Raw genomic sequence first — 21950 nt, 5'->3', positions numbered from 1 at the left:
AATGGGTAGTAGGAGGAGAGCGCTTGGCTTCTGGAATGCGACTACCACCAATTCGAGCATACATGGATGACAAGACATCAATGACTACAACAGTAGCCTGTACTAATCGGTTATTGGGCAAATTAACCAATAACATTGAATGGGTACGAATGCAATTCAAGCCCACTAAATCAAGGAGCATCTCTATAATTAAAGGCAAAGTAGTAGATAAAACATTCTTCATTAATGGTGAGGCAATACCAACAGTCTCTGAGAAGCCAGTGAAGAGTCTTGGGAGATGGTATGACAGGGATCTAAAGGACACCGTTCATGTGGGAGAAGTTAGACAACAAGCAGTGGAAGGGTTGAAGAGCATACAGTTGCGCTCTACCAGGCAAACTAAAACTCTGGTGCTTTCAGTGTGGGGCCACTGACTGTGTACGAGGTTTCTTTGACAACAGTAGAGAAGCTGGAAGCTTTAATCAGTTCATACATCAGGAAATGGTTGGGAGTTCTACGCTGCCTCAGTAGAGTGGGACTTTATGGTAAAGGAATACTGCAGCTACCAGTCTCCGCTCTAACCAAGGAATTTAAGTGCGCCAAAGTCAGACTGGAAATGACATTAGTAGAGTCACGTGACAAATGCGTAAGGGAGGCAGCACCTGTGTTGAAAACTGGAAGAAAGTTGGCGGCAAAGAAAGCTGTGGAAGATGCAAAGGCTGCCCTTCGAATTGATGATATCATGGGGCAAGTTCAGCATGGAAGAGGGGGTCTTGGTCTCAGTTCAGCTCCTCCCACATGGCACAAGGCAGCCCCAGCTTAAAGGAGGAAGCTGGTAGTCAACGAGGTGCAAAAGCAGGAGGAGAGGATGAGGTGTATAAAGGCCATTTCCCAGGCCAAGCAGGGAGAATGGATGAGATGAGAGAGTGTGCAACAACGCAAGATTGGCTGGCAAGACCTATGGTCAATGGAACAGAGCAGGATCAGTTTCCTCATCAGGTCAACATATGATGTTCTCCCATCACCACAGAACCTAAACCTCTGGGTAGGAGAGGATCCCTCATATTCTGTTCAGGATGTAAGGTGGCTCCCAGCCAAGGTCGGTTTACTTGGCGCCATGACCAGGTGCTGCGATGTTTGGCCTTAGCAATGGAAGACAAGCATAAAATGACCAATAAGTTGCCACCTGTTCCATCAAAACATTACACACAAAAGATAACATTCCTCCGCCCAGGAGAGCAACCACCAAGAAAAGGTGTTAAAACCAATCCTCGCCCAGGACAACTGGAAGAGGCTAGAGACTGGAAAATGCTGGCAGATGTTCGTCAACGGCTTATTTTTCCACCTGAGATTGTCACCACTAACCTTCGACCAGATATTTTCTTGTGGTCTGGATCAGCACGCCTTGTTCACCTGGTAGAGTTAACAGTGCCATGGGAGGATGCTGTAGATGAGGCATACGAGAGGAAGAAACTGCAGTATGCTCAACTAGCCACTGAAGCGGAACAGCGAGGACGGAGAGTCCGGGTTTACCCAGTGGAAGTGGGTTGTCGAGGATTTGTGGCACACACTACAACCCAGTTTCTCAGAGACGTTGGATTCAGTGGCCAAGAGTTCAAGAGTTTCAGAGGCCAAGAGTGGTTGCATTGCACAGTGAAGAACTTATCTGAAGCAGCAGAGAGGAGCAGCAACTGGCTGTGGTTGAGACGGAAAGATTCTGGCTGGGGATCTCAAGCACAATAGAAAGAAAGAAACGCTGATGTACAGGTAAGTAAGCTGGGCTGAGTTGAGTGGGGGACGGAGGGGGGTGATACTGGGACGCCAGAATCACCGTCGAGCCCTCTTGAGGCGTCGTGGGCTAGTCGACGAAACACTGAGGATGGAAGGTGCCCACTTGAAGACCCCAGAGCTCAATCCAGACGGTTGTCATGCTGATGCGCTGGGGAGGCCGCACTGTGCTTGATCCCCGGAGCCAGCATCGCAGCCGTTGTGTGTGCAGATGCGCCAGGGAGGCAAATAAGCTGATCCCTGGAGCCAGCATTACACTTCAGCCATTAACACCAGACAGAAGGATATCTACATCATTATATGGAAGGAAATGCAAATGGACGGAGACACATATGGATCACATTAGTTTAGCAGAGTTCAAATCAGCATGAAGTTTTAACATCTACTCTTGTGTAATGGAAATCATGGATTGCAGCCACGGATTACAGCAGAGGCTGCAATCATTTACGAAGGGGTCATAAGTGACTGTATAAATAGGGGTTGAAGCAATGTATCTGTTTCTTCGCTTTGGTTTGTGTAAATAACGGCACTTCATCAACAGTCACTAAATAACCTGTGTCACCCACCACGAGCACTGCTAAACGCACCCAGGACTGGTGGCCGTCTATGTATTATTGTGGGTCAGATATTGTGTTATTGGTTGGGACTGCAATCCCGTTATTATTTACCCCGTGCAGTACACATTGTAGTGTATTGCCGGGGGATTACTGTTTTGGTCAACAGACCTGGAATAAAAATAAAGATCACTTTTCCAAACTGGATTACATGGCTCTGTCTGTTTCTTTACCGCACTGCATCACTCCTGCACCTGTTCCCACTCAGCCACTTTGTCACACAAAGTTATGGTAATTTTCACTAAAATTCAAATTTTTCAATTTTCTGATTGTGACCGAAAAAATGGAAAAAAGAAAACACGAGACCATATTTGTTTTTTTTTTTAATTTTCAGGAAACGTTCTAAAAATTGAACTGACAAGCGTTACACTGACCCATTTCCAGTGTTTTTCCGATGTTCATTGGATATGCACCAATTTCATTTTTTTAACAGGTGTGTTATCGTTTTTTATTGGTTAAAACCGTAAAAACAGAAGCCCAAAATATAATTAAACAATTTATAGTGCAGATATAGTAAGTATGCTAAACAACTTTCTAAAACATTTCAGATCAACAAAAATGAATAAATTTGTCCATAGATTATACAAATATATTTGAAACAACAGTGACAAATTCAAAACTCAGGAAAACAAACAGAAAAAAACAAAACTAAACAAAAAAAATAAACCAAATGAAAAATGGTTTGGCACTGAATGTAAAACAACTAGAAAACAATTAAGAGAAACCATCCAACCAAAAACGCAGAGAACCCAACAATACAGAATCACACCTCAGCTACTGTAAGACACTGAAACACTAGAAAACACATTCTAAATAAGTAAAAAGAAGAATATGTGTCTGAAAAATTAAGCCAAATTGAGGAATCCATTGACTAAAACTCCTTTTGAGAACTATGGAACAAATTAAACACTTCAAGAACTGGAAATCAAAAATGGTAATATTCGGAAAAATTACTTTGATAAACTACCAACAATTAGATATAAATAAACCAAATTCAGTCCAAAATTCAATCTTAAAAAAAGAGACATTTGGAAACAATAATTAAATACAACCAGAACCCACTCGATTTACCAATAACTGTACTGGAGCTGAAAGATAAATTCCAAGCCCTCAAGCCCAGGAAAACCTGTGGGCCCGACAGCATCAACAACGTGATGCTGAAGCACAACAACCTCTGCTTCCCTGACATATGGAACCAAGGGCTTATAACCTCAATTTACAAAACTGGGAATTAGAACTGTACAGAAGCATCTGTGTGAGCAATAACCTGGGGAAGATGTTCTGCAGCATCATTAACACCTGAAATACTGGCCTTACTCAGTATCCTCAGTAAGTGTCAGATTGTCTTCCTACCAAATCACCACACCGTTGACCATATTTACACCCTACACACCTTTATCAGCAAACAAGTCCACCACAAAAATAAAGGAAAAGTATTTGCTTGTTTTTTATATTTAAAAAAGCAATTGACTCACGTTGGCATCCAGGTCTATTCCTCCAAATTCTTGAAAGCGTTGTAGGGGGTAAAGTCTATGACATCATTAAGTCAACGTACACAGAGAAAAAGTGCGATAAGAAAACTGGCAACCAAAGAACCCAAGGCCATGGAGTGAGGCAGAACTGCAGTCTGAGCCCAACACTGTTCAGCACCTACATTATTGAGTTGGCCACGATGTTGGAACAGTCTGAATTACTGGTCCATCGACAGCAGGCTGATCTGCAGTCCTACCACCACACAGCACTGTGGAGCTCCATGCTGTCTCCAGAAGAGAATCCCTCAAAAAACTGGTACTGAAGCCAGTGGCACTGGAACAATTTTTAAGTGGTGGTGCTGAAAGCCATTGAACAAAACTGTAACCCCTTTATATGATGGAAGCCATGCAAAGCCAGGGGGTGCTTCCGAACCCCAAGCACCCCTAGTTCCAGCGCCCCTGACTGAAGCTCAGCCATTTGAGCCAAATTAACACCAAACAGCTTCCAAGCATCAACAATAAAACTCCCAGCAGCAAAAATGAGAAAAATCCATTTCAATTTGGAAAACAAACGTAAATGCCTCTGGAAATGTTTAATTAAATCGCATAATAAACTAGAATGCTATCTGGCCCCCAAAAAAAAGTTTACCCTGTCAGAGTCAAAAATTCAATACAAAAAGGCAGATCCTGAACAAGCACACTCGGTGACCACAGCCTGGCCATTGAAACTGACGGCACAAAAAATCCTGGATAGCCAAAGAAAAGAGGTTGTGCTGTTACTGTGATCTTGGGGAGGTCGAGACAGAGATGCACTTCCTGTTACACTGCCCCCAATACAAACAAATGAAAGTGGGTGTATAGGGGGAGGCGGGGGAGAAGGTGGGTATACAAGGGGAAGGGGGCAAAAGGAAAGGGAGAACAAGGGGGTTATCTTTATTATGTCTGTATTGATGTTTGTTGATTAAGTGCTCTGACAAAACTTAATTTGATTTTGTCATGCCTATAAAAGCCTTTTTTAATTGTAATTTTAATTGAGAGAGAGAGAGAGAGAGAGAGAGAGAGAGAGAGAGAGAGAGAGAGAGAGAGAGAGAGAGAGAGAGAGAGAGAGAGAGAGGCAAAGTCCCATTATTAAAGAGGAAGATGTGTCCCTGTGCAGGGCATTATTGTGGGCCCCCCTCCCCAAATGTTTAACTATATTTAACTGTAAGAATGTTAGCATGTATGAAACAGTATATAATAACAACATGTTCTACTACTTTATTTTGCGTACATCTTTACATCCAATATTACACTATGCTTTAATCATACATTATCAGGTTTAACCACTAATCCTACCAGGATTCCCCAATTCTGGGATGACAGAAATTATTACAGAATTCACGATTATGCACAGACACTTGCATTAATTGTCTCACATAGGAAACGGTTTTTATTATTATTATTATTATTAGTAGTAGTAGTAGTAGTAGTATTATTATTATTATTATAGTGCGTGAAATTATACACACTGGGCGCCAGATGCTATTGCTCCGCCACTATCCTATCCCATTCCCAATCCATAAACAGTCCATTTCACACGGGTCCCTCGTTGCAGCTGCCCCGGCGCTATAAACATGGCCTGAAAATACATAAGGTGCAGTTAGTATACTTCATTTGAAAACTCCGCCCTCTGGACAGATTCTGAAGTTTTCGTTAGTTGTCACGCCCTTGGTGTGACACAAGCAGGGGCACTGTCACTGTTTTCTTCAAACTCAAAAAAACAAGCAGAACTAGAGGTGCAGCAAAATGGGAAAGATTGTAGTTGTAACTACAATTATTGGCATCTTACTAGCTATTTTGGGAGAACGAATAATACATTTAAGGTAAGATAACTGTTTTGTTTACTAGCTGTTACATTTACGAAGACGGTTTAAAACTACATATTGTAGCGATCCCGGTTCCCGCAGGCAGGCGCATCACAGAGCGAAGCAATCCACGCACATGCGGAGGGCTGACGCGAACACGGGACCCCTCGAACTGAAGAGCACAGCGCCGATACCACTGTAAAAGAGATGTTTCCCTTGCAAGGAGCGTGGATCGGGTTTATATCTTTGTATGTGATTACGTCACCTACCAGCCCTGCTGCTGCCTACAATATACACGCGTTTATCCATGTATGTCCTCAAACGCACAGCTAGTTTTATGTAAAAATAACTAAATAATCCAGTGTGGTTTTCACTATGAGAATTTTACTACCGTGTACGGCGTTGCATGTCTTTCATGACGAAAAGTTTTAGTAAAACATGAACATCAATGACAGAATATTCCACGCACGGTGGAAACTGCATTCGTCACTGGTACGAGGCATGCAAAATTTTAGTAAGTGACATTTTATCGTTAAAAAAAAAAAAAAAGTGTGTGCCAGCTTTTGAAATGTGTGTTAAAAACATGTCTGTTTTTAATTATGGTAGCAAGCAATTCGTTTATAAATGTGTGGGTCCCTGTACCTTAACAGTTCTGAGAACCAACCAGTAAATTAAGAATATTTCAAAGTTTGTTTGAACCTTGTACTTGCACACGTTCCTGTGATGGAAAACTCAGATTTTTATTTTACCCAGATAAGGCCCATGTTTCATAAGTACCCCGAGGTTTTTTTTAGAATTGAGCTTGGGATCTGCCACAACCATTCTTGCATTTATTTGACACAAGTATTTTAGAGCAAAATAAAATTGCAATTTACGTGTTGCCATATCTGAGCTAGACATAAAAGCATGTCCTTGACTTGCAAAATGTTTTGCGCCACACACACCACCTTTGGACTTGAAAAACAATGAAATAAGCAAAACAAAAGCCATTGAATCATGCTTTTAATATGACTTTTCAAATGCTTTAATTTTACTTTCCATGTTTTATTTGCAATCTAGAAATAACAAACTCCATGTTATTCTTGCATGTAGAGTGTTATTTCTAGATTGTATTCCTCACAGTGTGTTTCCAAAGGAGTGTCAAAACAGCCTTTTGTCTCTCGGGGAGAGTTATAAACTGCTGATGTGGCAAGGCATTCTTCAACATTTGTTTAAAAGGCCAACAACTGGCAGGGGTGTGCAATTCGTATCGCCGGACGGTATTATTTACGTTTGTTTGTAAATTAGCAAATAAGTGCTTTAGAAAAAGCAAAAAGCCATCAGGATATGAAACCAGGATCAACCTGCTGCAGCAGTGTTCCAGTTAGACATCATGGGACAAGATGTTAGAGGGGTCCAAATAGCTGTGAAATGTTGCACACTGTTTAGAAAAAAAAATAAAAATAGAAATGGAAAAAAAAAATGATGGAGCCTACTGTAAATATTGCGTGCATTTTGGTAGAAAAACAGTAAAAAATGTTGAGAAACTTGACAGGTTATACACGAGTCCTTTAAAAAATATGGGGTTCAGCAAATGCAAAACTGAAACATCAAGAAAAATCCGAATTCCACAAAGTAGCAGTAATAGTTGGCAAAGATTTCGTACCGGTGATGCAACAAACTAAAACACGTGGGGGTGGGAGAAGGGGGCCGCCACCAACAAAACTGAACCATTTTTCACTCAATTGTCAGGTTTTAATACCTGCACAATACCAACAAACTTACAGAAACACACTGGGCAAAGCACAGAGCACAATTATACTGTATTTACTTTTTAAAATGGACATCTTTCAACAGACATTACCGCTATACCGCTGCTGTCGTCTTTTCAGTCAAGTCTTAAACCACACAGAATTCACAAGTGTAAAACTACACAGAACTCAAACAGTGCTTATCTGCACAAATAAATAACTATCTAAATGGGTTTCTTTTATATTTATTAGCTGCCCGTTACTGTTTCTCAAAGAAAGAAAAAAACTCCAACGAAAATTAAGTGCGCAAATAGTATTTTGAAGATACGTGGATTCCCACCAAAAGCAGCCATAACACACAAATGCAGGTTTAATCTATTCCCATTTAACATTACATGTGATTATTAAATTGGACATCTTAATCCTATCAAGGAAAAAAAAACATTTCTCTTAAATTAAAACAAACAATGTATTTAATTTAGCCAGCTTCACCTCTGTCGTTCCGCTGGCTCAGCACTTCGCCTGCAGTTACTGCATAAACATTGATTACGTCCTTCTACGTGACGTTGGCTACGTGCCTTGGAACTGTTGCCTAACAACCACTGACTGACTGCGAACGGGTGAGAAAATCACTCCAGCAACAACACAGAAGCTGGCTGCGCAACTACCAAGGATGCGGATCTATAATGTTGTTGTTTTTTTTTTTTTTTTAATGTAATACATTGATAAAGAAACCCAGAGGGACCGCCACTGGCCCGCAGGCCGCCACTTGCGACCCCTGCCTTAAAAGTATGTCATACATTTGTTGAGGTGAGGTGGGGTCACAGGGAACCTTTTGTGTATCTTGAAGAATTTAGTCGCTGCAAGGCTAGATCCACCCCTATTAACCACTAATTAATTGATTGTGATAAATAAAACCCAAAAATCGTACAAGTTATATTCTACTTTTGTGTGTGTGTGTGTGTGTGTGTGTGTGTTGTGCGACATGTGACAGCGAGGGTCAAGTAGATTTTTGTAGAATGTTGTCCCTTGGACAAGAAGTTTAAAAAAAAATGTAATTAGGATTTAGTAAAACTTGGGGAATTATTGTATTTACATTGATTTAAGCATTTGATCACAAAAAATGAAGCAGGTTTTCTTTTTGCAGAAAAAGATTATGGGCTTCCAGAGAAGTAGAGCAAAACCATCTACCCAACTGTCACTTAATTAAAGGCATAGGTAAGCATGAGCATTTCAATAAATACTGTACTCAGTATTACTGTATTATAGTGAGCGTTAAATACACAGTACCGGGATACTGGGTGTTTTGTGTCTTTGTTGACTGTGGCTACTGTCACAAAAAAGTCAAATCACTGTATTTATTATTAGTGAGATAATTGGTGTAGATACTGTATGTGATTGGCACCTGTAAATATTGACCTGGAAATACTGTAGAGTGTCCTGGTCTTTTTTATTCTCTAAATCAGCGTTTCTCAACCGCAGACTGCTTCTAGGTGGGACCAGAATGCTTGTTTCCCAACATAATTAGTTTTACTCTTTAAGCGTCTTTTTCCACATTGTAAACGATAATTCGACTACGCATGTCATAAAATAAATTGATTGCCAAATAATGAGTACCCACCAATTGAATACTGTACAACTGTAAACACAGAAGACAAGGAGACGGAAATAACGAGTGCAAGAAAATGAGTAGGTTTAGATCTTGAGCCGGCAGTAGAGCGCACACGTGTAGTTCGAAGAATAATAGACAGTTGGAGGAAACCCTGTTAGGAATAATAATAATAATAATAATAATAATAATAATAATAATAATAATAATAACAAAGTTAAATTAAATGATATCAAATAACAATGGATTGATTTTTTAAACGTGTTGAGCGTGACATCGACTTCAAATTCAACGACAAGGGCAACAGAACAGAAGGCATGCCGTGCACGGTGAAAAAGAAAGGAAAAACTGGTGGGATTAAACGTAAATACGACAAATCTTACCTACAGTTTGGCTTCACTTTCATTGGTTTGGAAACTGAACCCAAACCGCAGTGTGTACAGTGCTGTTAAGTGCTCGCGAATGAAAGCATGAAACCGCCTAAACTCATAAGACATCTGCAAACTCACCACCCGGGCGACAAAGGCAAACCATTGGCTTATTTTGAAAGGAAATTGGAGCAGATACAAGCACAAATAAATGTAATTAGCTGTGCTTCTACTGTATCTCAGGGTGCTGGAAAGCTTAATTTCTAGTTTCACAGCGTATAGCTCAATGTAAGAAAGCCCACACGATAGCCGAAGAGTTGATATTACCAGCTGGTGTGGATATGTGTACCGAAATGCTGGGGGAATTTGCTACCAATAAACTTAAATGTGTTCCTCTGTCGAATGTCACTGCACAGAAAGATAACAGACATTTCAAATTTCTTGCAGATTTTGTAAAAGCGAGCGAGTTGTTTTCCATTCAAATAGATTAGTCTACAGATATAGCTGACTGCAGTTTTGCTTGTTTTTATACGTTACTGTTGTAACGACGACTTGCAGGAGGATTTGCTCTTTAGTGCAGAACTAGCTACAAAAACAACAGCGGAGGAGATTTTCAAAGTGTTGGATGTATTCATAAATGAAAATGGGTTGGAATGGAAAAACTGTGGGAATCGCTACCGATGGTGGAGACGCAAATACGGGCATGAAGTCAGGGGTGGTTCAACGGATTTTGCAAGTAGCAAAAGACTGTACTTGGCACTATTGTTTTGTGCATAAATAGGCCTTAGCATCAAAAAAACTAAGCCCAGAGCTACACAGAGTCTTACAGATGGCCACAAAATGTGTTGACTTTATAAAATCGCGCACCCTCAATGCCCGTTGTTTTGAAGTGCTGTGCAGGGAGATGGAACGCGAACATGTCTACCTCCTATGGCAGACCGAAGTTCGCTGGTTATCAAGGGGTACAGTGCTGCATCGTCTTTATGAACTCTGTTCTGAGGTGCACTGGTTTTTAATGGATAAAAAGTCTGATTTAGCAGAGTGTTTTGTGGACACCAAGTGGCTTGCAAAACTTGACTACCTGGCAGACATCTTCAGTCACCTGAAACAACTAAATGTATCGCTGCACGGAGATAACATTTTTGAGAACAACGACAAAACCACAGCTTTAAAAAAAGAAGCTGAAAGTTTTGGGGAAGCGGGTTTCTGAGGGACCTACTGATATGTTTCCTCTCAATAGTGACACTTTTGTTGATAACGAGGCCCAAGATTTGAGTCAGGTATGAACAGAGGTTGTGAGCCACCTCTGTGCTCTGGCAGCTCAGTTTGGCCGGTATTTATTTCCCTGGCGATCCTACTTCTAACATTAAGTGGATTCGACACCCTTTATAACAGAAATAGAGAGCCTTGACCTGCCTAATGACTGAAAACGAGCTCATAGAACTTTTTACTGATTGATATTTGAAGAGGAAATTTACAGTGGTTTCTCTGTCGAAATTCTGGATCCTGGTTAAAAGTGAATATCCCAGTATTTCGCAGAAAGCCATTAAGCATTTGCTGCCGTTTACTACAGCATACTTGGTTGAAAGGGGGTTTTCAGTCATGGCAGCGTTAAAAACTAAATACAGGAACAAACTTCACATCGGGGATGACCTCAGAGTTAGCATCTCACCCTTAACACCTCGTTGGAAAAAACAAACTGAGGGCAAACAGGCCCAGATCGCACATTAGGTGTGTAATGCTATATTATTATTTATTAATGTATCACTTACATAATATAAATCTACTTAAAATTAGTACATTTTATTTATTCATTTATTTATTTTTACTTGGTGGGTCGTAGCCTCAGTAGAAAAGTACAGAAGTGAGTCTCCAAAAAAAAAAAAAAAAAAAAAAACGTTGAGAACCGCTGCTCTAAATGGAAAATATGTTCAGTCCTGTATCAATCTAAAATTTTAATTGGCTCACTAAATTCCTAATGTGCAACAACCCTACTGTAACTGTCTGTCTGTGATGCAACTTATGGCTGCTTTTAAAATGTGCCAAAATTGTCACACTGTCAACAAACTGAGCAAATAATTTCACAAGCAGTCTGATGACAGTTCATTCTGAAACTAGAGGGTGGCAGCAGTACAGACTTTTATCTCCCACCAACTGTGGTCAAAAAAAAAAATAATACTCGTTATTTACATTTCATTAGAATTCACATGGGTTTTGTCAAATTTTTCCTAAATAATTTACTAATCTATATAATTAACGTATATTATTTTATAGGAAATATATATTTTATTAATTAACTACAAATTCCATTTTATACATGCTATACGGATATGTACGATATGCTATATTATATATAACTTTATTATTATCTATATAAATTTATATATCTATAATAAATATATATTATATAGATTATATATATATATATAAATATATATTATATATATATATATTTATATATATCTCTATATATATATATTATATATATATATTAGATATTACTGTGGGACTTGTTGAAAATAATCTTATATATATATATTATATAATGCTATTAATAAATATACTTATATATAATTAGAAATATATTGCATACGAACGAAACTGAACGTTGTCTTACTCATATATTTATGTATACCACTAAACTTGTTAATAAAGAACTAGTTGAAAAAAAAAGTTTTGACCTGCAATCGTCATATTTTTCAGCACCCTACTGCAGTGGTTTCTAATGTTGTTCTTTTTAAAGTGTAATACGTTTTTTTCTTTCCTTGTTCATAGAATATGGCTCTGAAGACATCACCATTCTCCCAAGTGGACTTGCTTTTATGAGCTCTGTAAGATTGTTCATAAATGCACAGCCTTTGTTTATGTAACCATATAAAAATACTACAGTACTGTTCAAAACATCTGTAGTAAACTGGTATACTATAGAAAACACTTTTTTTTTTTGATGATACAGTATACATTTTTTTAATTGGCACTTATCCCCATCATATAATATATATATATATATATATATATATATATATATATATATATATATATATATATATATACACACAGCTCTGGAAAAAATTAAGAGACCACTGCAAAATTATCCGTTTCTCTGGTTTTACTATTTATAGGTATGTGTTTGGGTAAAATGAACATTTCTGTTTTATTCTATAAACTACTGACAACATTTCTCCCAAATTTCAAATAAAAATATTGTCATTTAGAGCATTTATTTGCAGAAAATGACAACTGGTCAAAATAACAAAAAAGATGCAGTGTTGTCAGACCTCGAATAATGCAAGAAAATAAATTCAGATTCATTTTTAAACAACACAATACTAATGTTTTTACTTAGGAAGAGTTCAGAAATCAATATTTGGTGGAATAACCCTGATTTTCAAGCGCAGCTTTCATGCGTCTTGGCATGCTCTCCACCAGTCTTTCACATTGATGTTGGGTGACTTTATGCCACTCCTGGCACAAAAATTTAAGCAGCTTGGCTTTGTTTGATGGCTTGTGACCATCCATCTTCCTCTTGATCACATCCCAGAGGTTTTCAGTGGGGTTCAGGTCTGGAGATTGGGCTGGCCATGACAGGGTCTTGATCTGGTGGTCTTCCCTCCACACTTTGATTGACCTGGCTGTGTGGCATGGAGCATTGTCCTGCTGGAAAAACCAATCCTCAGAGTTGGGGAACATTGTCAGAGCAGAAGGAAGCAAGTTTTCTTCCAAGTGTGCTATTCTAGGTGACACTGTAAGTAAAGCTTATGGTTATTTTCTCTTGTAATTTATAACCATTGTGGTAATGTCTTATGTTGTAGGGGTTAAAATATCCACACTGTCAAAGCTTTGCTCCTGATAGTCCAGGGAAGATCTTTATTTTGGACCTGGAGGATGAGAAGCCCAAACCCACTGAGCTGAGGATAAGTCGAGGGTTTGATGTGGATTCATTTAACCCACATGGAATCAGCACGTACATCGACAAAGAAGGTAATAGATCTCAAGTGTCAGTCCCAGAGTTCGAGAAAAAGTGTGTGTTTATCTCATATTTTTCTATGTGATATGCTGCTATGCTTTGTGCATCTCATTAAACTCAATCTAAGAGCTAGCAGGTGGAACGTTACTGATAAGGGTGCATTCCTTGTTTGGGTATGGCACATGGAGCTTGTCTGTATTTGGTGCTCTTCTGTTGTAATCTCTTGTAGTCATACATCCTACCAGTAGGGTGTGTCTGTGTCAAATACTTGAATTGTGTGTATGTTTATCAGAAGAACCAAGGGAATGCCACCACTGTAATGGAGAAAAGTTACAAAATAAACCGCGAGTACCAAAAGGGTACCAAGCTGTACTGAAAAACAGTTACCAAGGAAAGAATTGTTAAAGAATGCCTTCACCACAGGTTAGGTATAAACAGGATTGTTTAGAAATCGTTTGTTAGAATGAGGACAGCACAAGCTGAAAGATGTAATTCTGAGCATAAAGTGCCTTCTTTGTATTTGTGACAGTGTGGTGGTGAAACAGACGTCACAGAGTCAGTGGTACAGGAGCAAATAACCCCAATACCAGCAATGGTAAAGGGTGTATTTTATTAACGGGCACACAGTCCAAAGCAACAAAACAATACAAATCATAGGTCCCAATAGAGCGAGTCCCTCTCAGCTCTATTGTGCACTTGCGGGGTGGTGGAAAGTGCAGGTGCTCAGGTGCTGACGTGTCCAGTTCGGTTGTGCGGGGTGTGTGGTGTCCAAGGTGAAAGTCCTGGCAGTAGTATACAGCTCCTTGGAGTGACAGATCACTGACCCTGGTTCTGATGATCAACATGCAAAAACACATAGCACACAAACAAACCACATGGCTCAGCAACAACGGTTCAGTGTTACCTCAAAGGCCCCACACTTGCCAAATGACAGCCCTTATTTACCAAGAGACGCCACCCCATGATCAGCGCAACTCTGCACACCTGCCAGTTGTCTAATGCAGCACAGCTGACCACAGTAATTTTGTCCCCCTAAAATGGTCATTCTGTCGTGCGCTAAGATGGCTGACTTACATTTCTGCCCCTCTCTCCAAGCCGGCCCGTCTCTGTACAGGCGTGCGAGTACCTCTGCTTAGCGCCCTCTTGGGTCGGGAGGAAGATTTGCAGGTCAGATCCTCTCGCTATCTGTCACAGTACTGCATGCTGATTTTGATGTTTTTAATAAAGTATTTGTAGAGCCCCATGTTTTCCGCAAATATGAAATAACACGAAATAAAACTAAAAGCAATATATAAAAAGAAATAAAACAAAATGCAAATTTAAAAATACAACGAAAAATCATTATAAATCAACACAGAATGACATTTTTAAATTTTGAGGTTTATACAAAAATGCTTTAAATAAATACTTGCAATAGTAGTTGTCAAGGCTCAGCCGTTACCATAGACACGGTCTGAAGGGAAACGGAAGCTCTGACTAGCACTTGCGCAGATGTATAATTTGGAGCGATTAAAATTGTGATGGAAGAGAAGAGACGTTTGTTTTAAAATGCCTAAACCGCAACAGCGCTGCAAAGAATTTGCATGAGGGGGTGTATGCAGCAGATGGCTTGTTTGCTTGTACAGGTGAACCCGCTTTATATCATTGGATTTGCCGTGCAGGCAGAATTTGTGATATAAAGCGGGTCATGAGCACTACGAGAGTGAGAAAAAAAAGAAATAAAACTGTGATTTAAAGAGCACTGTTTTAATACTGTACATTTAGTCGTTCTTTACATTTAAACAAATGCATATAGTTTACTACAGGACAAATATGTTTTGTATTATTAACTGGAATGAAACAGAAAAGTCATGAATTGTCGACTGATGAGAGCTCTCAATACTTGGTGTTTTTTTTTTTTTTGTCGGCATTTGTATACGACTTAAAACTTTGGTGACGTTGGTGTTTTGTAACTGAACTGTATCCGGTTAAGACCGCCCATGAAGCATTTTACAGGCGGCAAAAAAAATGTCAGTTTATCAGCCAAGGTGATTATTGGTTGTTAGTTGTATTGGAAATTAATTATATCCTGTGGTTGTTTAGTAAAGCCCGGCCACACAGCATTTGACAGACTGCACAAAACGTGACAATAAGCAGGTTTGTGAGATGATATTAAGAGAGGCCATTTCTCGAACAACCTATTGTGTATGGCAAGTGCTTTTTCAAAATTTGTAATATTAAACGGGGTACGATATTTAGTGAGCTGATATAAAACGGGTTAATCTGTATTTTGTATTAGTATGCTAATTCTTTGTTTTATTTCAAGTGGTGCAAACTTTCCACAGGAGCAAATGGCGTTTTGGTTTTGAATGAATGGATCGGCTTTACTTAGTGTTTAAATACTGAGAAACACCAAGCCAGTTGAATACTGGACCCCTGCTTCAGTGCAATGGGATTAAAATACAAATCCTATCCTATCGTTTTTTTTTTTTTGTTTTTTTTTTACTGCTTAAATACCCATCTAACGACATACACGTCAATAACACTGTTGGGGTATTATCTTTTCCGACAACCCACTAATATAAAATATATATATATAGATATATATATATATATCAATATTATAATATATAATATATATATATATATATATATTAATCTTATTGTATTTTTAGAGGGCATGGGCCGCATTTACTGTAAATAGGCAGTTCTTTAAAAATAGTGGGGAACTGTATGTTACTGCCTCTAAATAGTAATTATGGTAAGCAAATTATTTTTCAGTGCTAGGTGTGTTTATATCAAAATGTTTAAAATAAAGCAGACAGTGTTTAATAATAAAAATATGCATGTAGTTAAAACATGATGTATAGCATACTATTATTGATATACATCTATATGAGTTGCTTTATTAATGTGTATCTGTAATAAAGTGAAATTTGTGAAAAACAAAAGTTGCTGCATTGAGCAAAGCAGTTCAGGTTAATCCCCACAATAAGACTCGGACCAGTGAGACAGTTAATACAAGAATGGCATGAGGAATCTATATGTTTTCTGTGGAAAAGCTGTTGCTGGAATAGCTGTTGGGCATTTGCTTCATTTTCTATCAGATAAGTGCTGAAGATTGCATGCTAAGCCAGAGTGATAACATATTTGTCTTTTGCTATCATTCCACTTGCAGATGACACAGTGTACCTGTTTGTTGTGAATCGCCTGCAATTCAGAATCACAGTGGAGATCTTTAGATTTGTTGAGGAGGACTACTCTCTTACTCACCTGAAAACTGTCCAACATGAACTGCTGCATAAGTAATTAATTTTGCAATTTTTGCAGTGTAAATAATTTAATAGTATAATTAAATAATGACTTCATTGATTTTGTGTAGTAAAACAAGACTTTCAAGTAAGGGGGGATAGATAGATAGATAGATAGGCTTTTTAAATAACAGCTTACATAATGCAGGAGACAAATTAAAGCTTTTATCCTTTCTTCATTTCAAGAAGATTTAGAATGAAAAATGTTTTAATAAACTATGAACTTACTATAGTGGTTGTAGCAGTAAATGCTCTAGATGTGCTTTTTGTTCAAATGCTGTTCATACAATATTAACCAAACTGATCTGGGGAGTGGAGCTAGGCTCACTTGCATCCTGTCATCTTCTTTCATCAATTAAATCTTCCTTATTTAGTCATCAGTCACCCCTATCTTGCTGTCTTGTGTTTTTTTGTTTTTTTCGGTGTAAGCATAAGTGAATTTCAAGACTCTCAAATTATATCAAGCATAATGGAGAACTTACATCATCTGTTTTCCAATTCAGAGGATTCTCAGGATTTTCTGCACCATTCTCAGGATTTTCTCCTCCATTCTCCAGACCATTCTCCTCCAGCTTCAATCCAGGGTCTCCCCAGTCCCTGATTTTTTTCTCTCCCTTCGGCACCTCAGTTAGATCTGATCAGGCTCCCATTCAAGTTTCTGCATATCTGCCTGCCCCCCCAAGGCCCTAATCTTCGCTGATCTAATCGTCTCAGGCCTCAGGATGCTCCCGAGCAATTATTTTGGAAGGACTGGGCCATGAACATATTAATAAAAACCCTCCTTAAAAATGGCAGTTCTCTATTGCAGTTCCATTTCAGCAAAACCAGTTTTTCCACCTAAAAAAAGCTCTTCAGCAACGCCCAGCCGTTCACCTCCAACCAGACAACACGCAGTCTGTGTCAAAGCAAGCCATCCCCACAGCCAGCACTTCTAGCCAGTGAAATTCAGCAACAGCGCTCCCTCATGAAATTCAGCAACAGCACTTCCTCATATTTAATGAAATTAAATCATTCATGCAGCCTTTCAATCACACATTGGTCAGTACCAAACTGAGTGATTGATAAAAGGGTATCTAATATCAAGCAAGAGAAACAAAGTTCAGCTCTCTCACATATTCTTGCATTAAACACTGTAGCAGCGGCTACAGTTTCGTCCGGTTCCGTCACTTTAAAATCCAGAGACCCCAGACTACTAAAAAATTTAACACTGGGGGAATTTGTCCTTGCCTTCTCTATATTCAGAGACGTGGTATGTTCTGTATATCCTAACCGAAGAGCTGCACAAGGCTTCTATGAATATTACATAGTGAAATTATCTGTCAGATATGGATGGACCATGTTTTTTGATTATCATAAAGCTTTTTCCACAAAAGCAGCAGCTATCCTGGCATCCGATAACCACATAATTAACTGGGCACAACCTGATTCAGATTTATTTACTAGAATTTTCTCCAGTCTCAGCCAGTGCACGCGGGGTCTGCGCTTCTGCAGCTCACTCAACATCCCTCTGCCCAAAAGCAACAATAGCATCAACCTCCAAATCAGCACCTGGCACCTCCATACTTCACTACTCAAACAGAGCTTCCTTCCCTCATACTACAGGTTGGGCTTGTTATGTAACTTTCTGCTTCCAAAGCAGGATTAATCCTACTCCATTTAACCAGAACGGGATCATGCCTTTCATAGTTCATGCAAAGGATCTGGCACCAGCTATCAAATCCTATTTGTCAGGAGTTCAACACCAATTTTGCTTGATATCCATCTCTTCTCCAACTATACTATCAATCCCAGCTGCAAGGAATTTCCAAGTGCTCTCTAGCTCCATCTTCTGCTCACCTGCTTATCTTTATAAACATTCTCGACAACTTGATTTCAATTCTCCGCCAAGGGTGCTTCTCTCCATTAGATGATTTAACTATGGAAACCGTATGCCTAAAAGCATTTTTGGGGTTTTTGAGATGCTCCAAATATACAGTTCCTTCTATTTCCAGTTTTCCTACTCTAGGAATCTGCTGCAGTGACCTTAAGCTCATTCCAGATTCTCATTTTATCCTATTCCTTGGCATATCAAAAACGGATCAGCTACGGCAAGGACAATGTATTCAGCTTTAAAAAATCAACTCTTCCATGGTGAAGTACACTGCAGAACACAAAGCAACCTCTGAACCTTTGTTCATCATTCAAGCCGGTCTATTGTATTCAGACATTTCTTCACATCTCTCCACTGTGGTGTCCAGAGGAGGTTTTCACACGCAATTCTACACTCCTCATTAATTCAGAATAGGGGCAGCAACATCAGCTGCAAAAGCAAGTATCAGCCAGCAATATAATCAAAAATATGGGGCGCTGGACATCATCAGCAGTCAAAACTTTTATTCGTTCTTCATCATCACAAAAATATCCTCAGCCCATCAGTCCATTGCTAATATGTCCAGAGTGTGGGCGACCTTTCCGCCAGGGCCACCAAAGATTTGGAGGGTCTTCACATAATCAGTAGGGTACAGCTTACTAACCCCTTTGTCATGTTAAGTGTCATCTTTCCTTTTTGTGTTAATTGTTTTCTCTTTTTTTCTCCTTTATTCATTGGCGGTTCCTCGTTTTCTTTCATAGGTGTCTTCAGCGGGGAGCCGAGAAGCCAGGGGTCTATTCTTTGGGGGGTTTAGTGATTCCACGTTCTCCAACCCTGTGTTAAGCTTCGCTTCATTTACCTCGTAGAGGAGAGTTCTCCATGAGTCAGAGGGGACCCCTGGCCAAACCCATCTGTTAGCTTGCATGATCCCTGGTCTTCTTCTCTTTCAGGTTCTGATTCCTCTATTTATGTGAGGACCCCAAGTGGTGGAACCCCTCTTGTTTGTCGCGTCTCCTCGAAGCCGGTGCCCCCTCTCCTGTTTGTCGGGTCTCCTCAGTGACGGAACCCCCCTTCTATATGTTGGGCCTTGAAGAGGCAGAGCCCCTCTTTACGTTTTTATATGTTACTAACTCCATGTCTTAAACACTACATCAGGTGGCCTGGCTCCACCCCGTGAACTGTCATTTTGTGATTATTTGGTTAACGTGCTCATGGCTTTGTTTGTGTTCTTCATGCTCTTTTGTTTGCAGTGTGAATGATATTGTAGCACTAGGACCGGAGAGCTTTTATGCCACTAATGATCATTACTTCACGCAACACCATCTGTGGTCTTTGGAGACTCTCTTTTGCCTGGCTTGGTGTAACGTGGTCTACTATAGCCCTACAGAAGTAAAGGAGGCTGCAAGTGGGTTCTATGGAGCAAACGGGATAAACATCTCTCCAGACAAAAAGTAGGTTTACACTGTAGCAACAAAGAAGGCTTCACGTTCCTTTAACATATCTAGTTTTGTTTTATGAATTCATATTTTTTCCACAGTAAACTAAAGTATGGTTTGTACTGTTCTTGTATGAAGTGCCTAAGTCAAACACTCAGCTCAGCTGGGTTTCTGGTATAATGACACAACTGGAATGACTTGAAATATAAAGTCATAAGATTGATTATGGTTATAAATACTTTTATTAAAATATTCTATTCGGTTCCAGGCATGTCTACATTTCAGAATTTTTTGATAGCGCTGTTCGTGTTATGGAGATGAACCAAAATTACACATTGACTCCTATAAAGGTAAGGTGAACAACTAATTTCAACTATATTCTGTAGTTTATACAGTATTTAAAATATAAAAGTAAATGTATGCATGTTTCTTTCATTTAGAGGTCCACTGAGGTGAATAGCCCCCATTTACAGGCATACGGGAGTAGGGGAACTGAGAAACTTGTTTGAGAATAAGACCGGATACAGAGAGATTCTGAAAAAAAATAATAAATTAATTTAACCCTAAATTTTGCCTCATGGCTGCAATCCATGTAGTGATCAGCAGGACTGAATATCAATAGGTGACCTCCCCAATGTGACCTCTATTCCCGCTGTCAAGCCACTTGGCCCCTTTCACCTGTCAAACTTAAGTAATGAATGTTTCCAAGCTACTGAACCCTGGAGGCAAGTTTCTATCTTGACTCTTCAGACAACTGACCAGTAGGGGTTGTTTTTTCTTCCTAACCCTAAGAGAGTTAGTGGCCAATGCAGGCAATATTACTGACATTGATACAAAAAAATGTGGAATATGTTGTTAATGTTGGTCATTGTGCAGCTGTGTATTAGACTTCCATTTTTAACTAGGTTACTCAACAAACATCTTCTGAAATCTATACAGGAACATAGTTAAACCACCTTAAACCCTTATATATTGATTTACAGGCAGTACATTTGGGAACACTGATAGATAATATAGAAGTGGATCCTGAAACTGGAGATTTGTGGGGAGGATGTCACCCTAATGGTTGGAAATTTATTAATTATAATCCTGAAGATCTCCCTGGATCAGAGGTTAGTAGTGCAAAAAGTGTATTAAATGTCACAGTGTATTAAAATCGATACAGTTCTTTCTCATCACTATTGTTGTTCATTAATTTGTGCAAATATGAGCATGTTGTTCTGTACCGTTAAGGTACATGCAAACATGTACATTGCAAAATGCATCTTAAGGTCAAATGCATGATTTATTTTCTTGATACCTTTCCCCTGTTTCATTTACAGGTTATTCAGATTAAGAACATTCACTCTGAGGAACCAATAGTGACCCAAGTGTATGCAGACAATGGTAGCGTCATTCAGGGATCCTCTGTTGCCACCGTCTACAAAGGAAAACTCCTTATCGGCACCGTGTTTCACAAAGCACTTTACTGTGACCTGGAGTAGTCAATCAAAATGTAGTTTCTGTATCTCATGATAGGTGTCCATGGACACCCATACCCCCTCCAAAAATACTGTGAAAGTGGGCTTAATAATGTTGTATTTGGTAAAATTATGTAATGCCATTTAAAAATATAATATGCACTGGTTTATGAAGAGGGAGGAAACCTGCACACACTGGAGATGTTTCTGTGTATATGAGTTGTTTTCATCTGATTACTTTAAATTACAGTACAGTTCTAGCAGGGAAAGTGATGCTTAAAAAATGAGTTATAGTAACCTTTGCTGTAACATTTCTTGTGCGCTGCAGTATAATTTTCATCTTATGTACTACCGAGTTGATTTTGTGTTTAGCTGTTGGCCCATAAGTGTTACAGAACACCATTTAGTGTTTCCTTTATGGAAAACTCCCATGAGAAAGCTATATAAAAAAAAAAAATTAAAAAAAAAAAACATTACAAACACACTACCAACCATTGCTGTCTCCTGTGTTATATGTATTGCTAAAATATATTCTTCAACATAA

The 21950-nt window shown here is 39.1% G+C and overlaps 2 protein-coding genes across 3 annotated transcripts in view; one reads left to right on the top strand and one right to left on the bottom strand.

Moving 5' to 3' along the window:
• asb4 (ankyrin repeat and SOCS box containing 4) overlaps positions 1-7984 on the bottom strand; it is a 14893-nt gene extending 6909 nt beyond the window's left edge. The window contains exon 1 of the mRNA XM_041248907.1: positions 7920-7984. The gene's annotated coding sequence lies outside the window, so the exon portion shown is untranslated. The remainder of the gene's footprint in view (positions 1-7919) is intronic.
• Positions 5563-21950, top strand: LOC121315035 (serum paraoxonase/arylesterase 2-like). Of its 2 annotated transcripts, none has more exons than XM_041248909.1 (9): positions 5563-5715; positions 8575-8645; positions 12180-12235; positions 13217-13385; positions 16529-16655; positions 19761-19961; positions 20215-20296; positions 20930-21058; positions 21269-21950. In XM_041248909.1, the coding sequence occupies exons 1-9, from the start codon at positions 5639-5641 to the stop codon at positions 21428-21430; spliced, it is 1074 nt and encodes a 357-aa protein (XP_041104843.1). In that variant the 5' UTR covers positions 5563-5638; the 3' UTR covers positions 21431-21950. The 2 variants fall into 2 exon arrangements, with proteins under 2 accessions (XP_041104843.1, XP_041104844.1); XM_041248910.1 differs by lacking the exon at positions 5563-5715 and adding an exon at positions 8071-8216.

Source organism: Polyodon spathula, chromosome 4 (assembly GCF_017654505.1).
Source record: "Polyodon spathula isolate WHYD16114869_AA chromosome 4, ASM1765450v1, whole genome shotgun sequence".
NCBI classification, from domain to species: domain Eukaryota; kingdom Metazoa; phylum Chordata; class Actinopteri; order Acipenseriformes; family Polyodontidae; genus Polyodon; species Polyodon spathula.
The sequence above is the reverse complement of the archived record's forward strand: the minus strand, read 5'-3'. Positions and strand labels throughout refer to the sequence as shown.

Coding starts and splice junctions, on each gene's coding strand:
- LOC121315035 (XM_041248909.1), top strand. CDS start 5,639: ATGGGAAAGATTGTAGTTGTAACTACAATTATTGGCATCTTACTAGCT. Junction 19,962..20,214: donor AACATCTCTCCAGACAAAAA/GTAGGTTTACAC, acceptor ATTCGGTTCCAG/GCATGTCTACATTTCAGAAT. Junction 21,059..21,268: donor AAGATCTCCCTGGATCAGAG/GTTAGTAGTGCA, acceptor TTTCATTTACAG/GTTATTCAGATTAAGAACAT.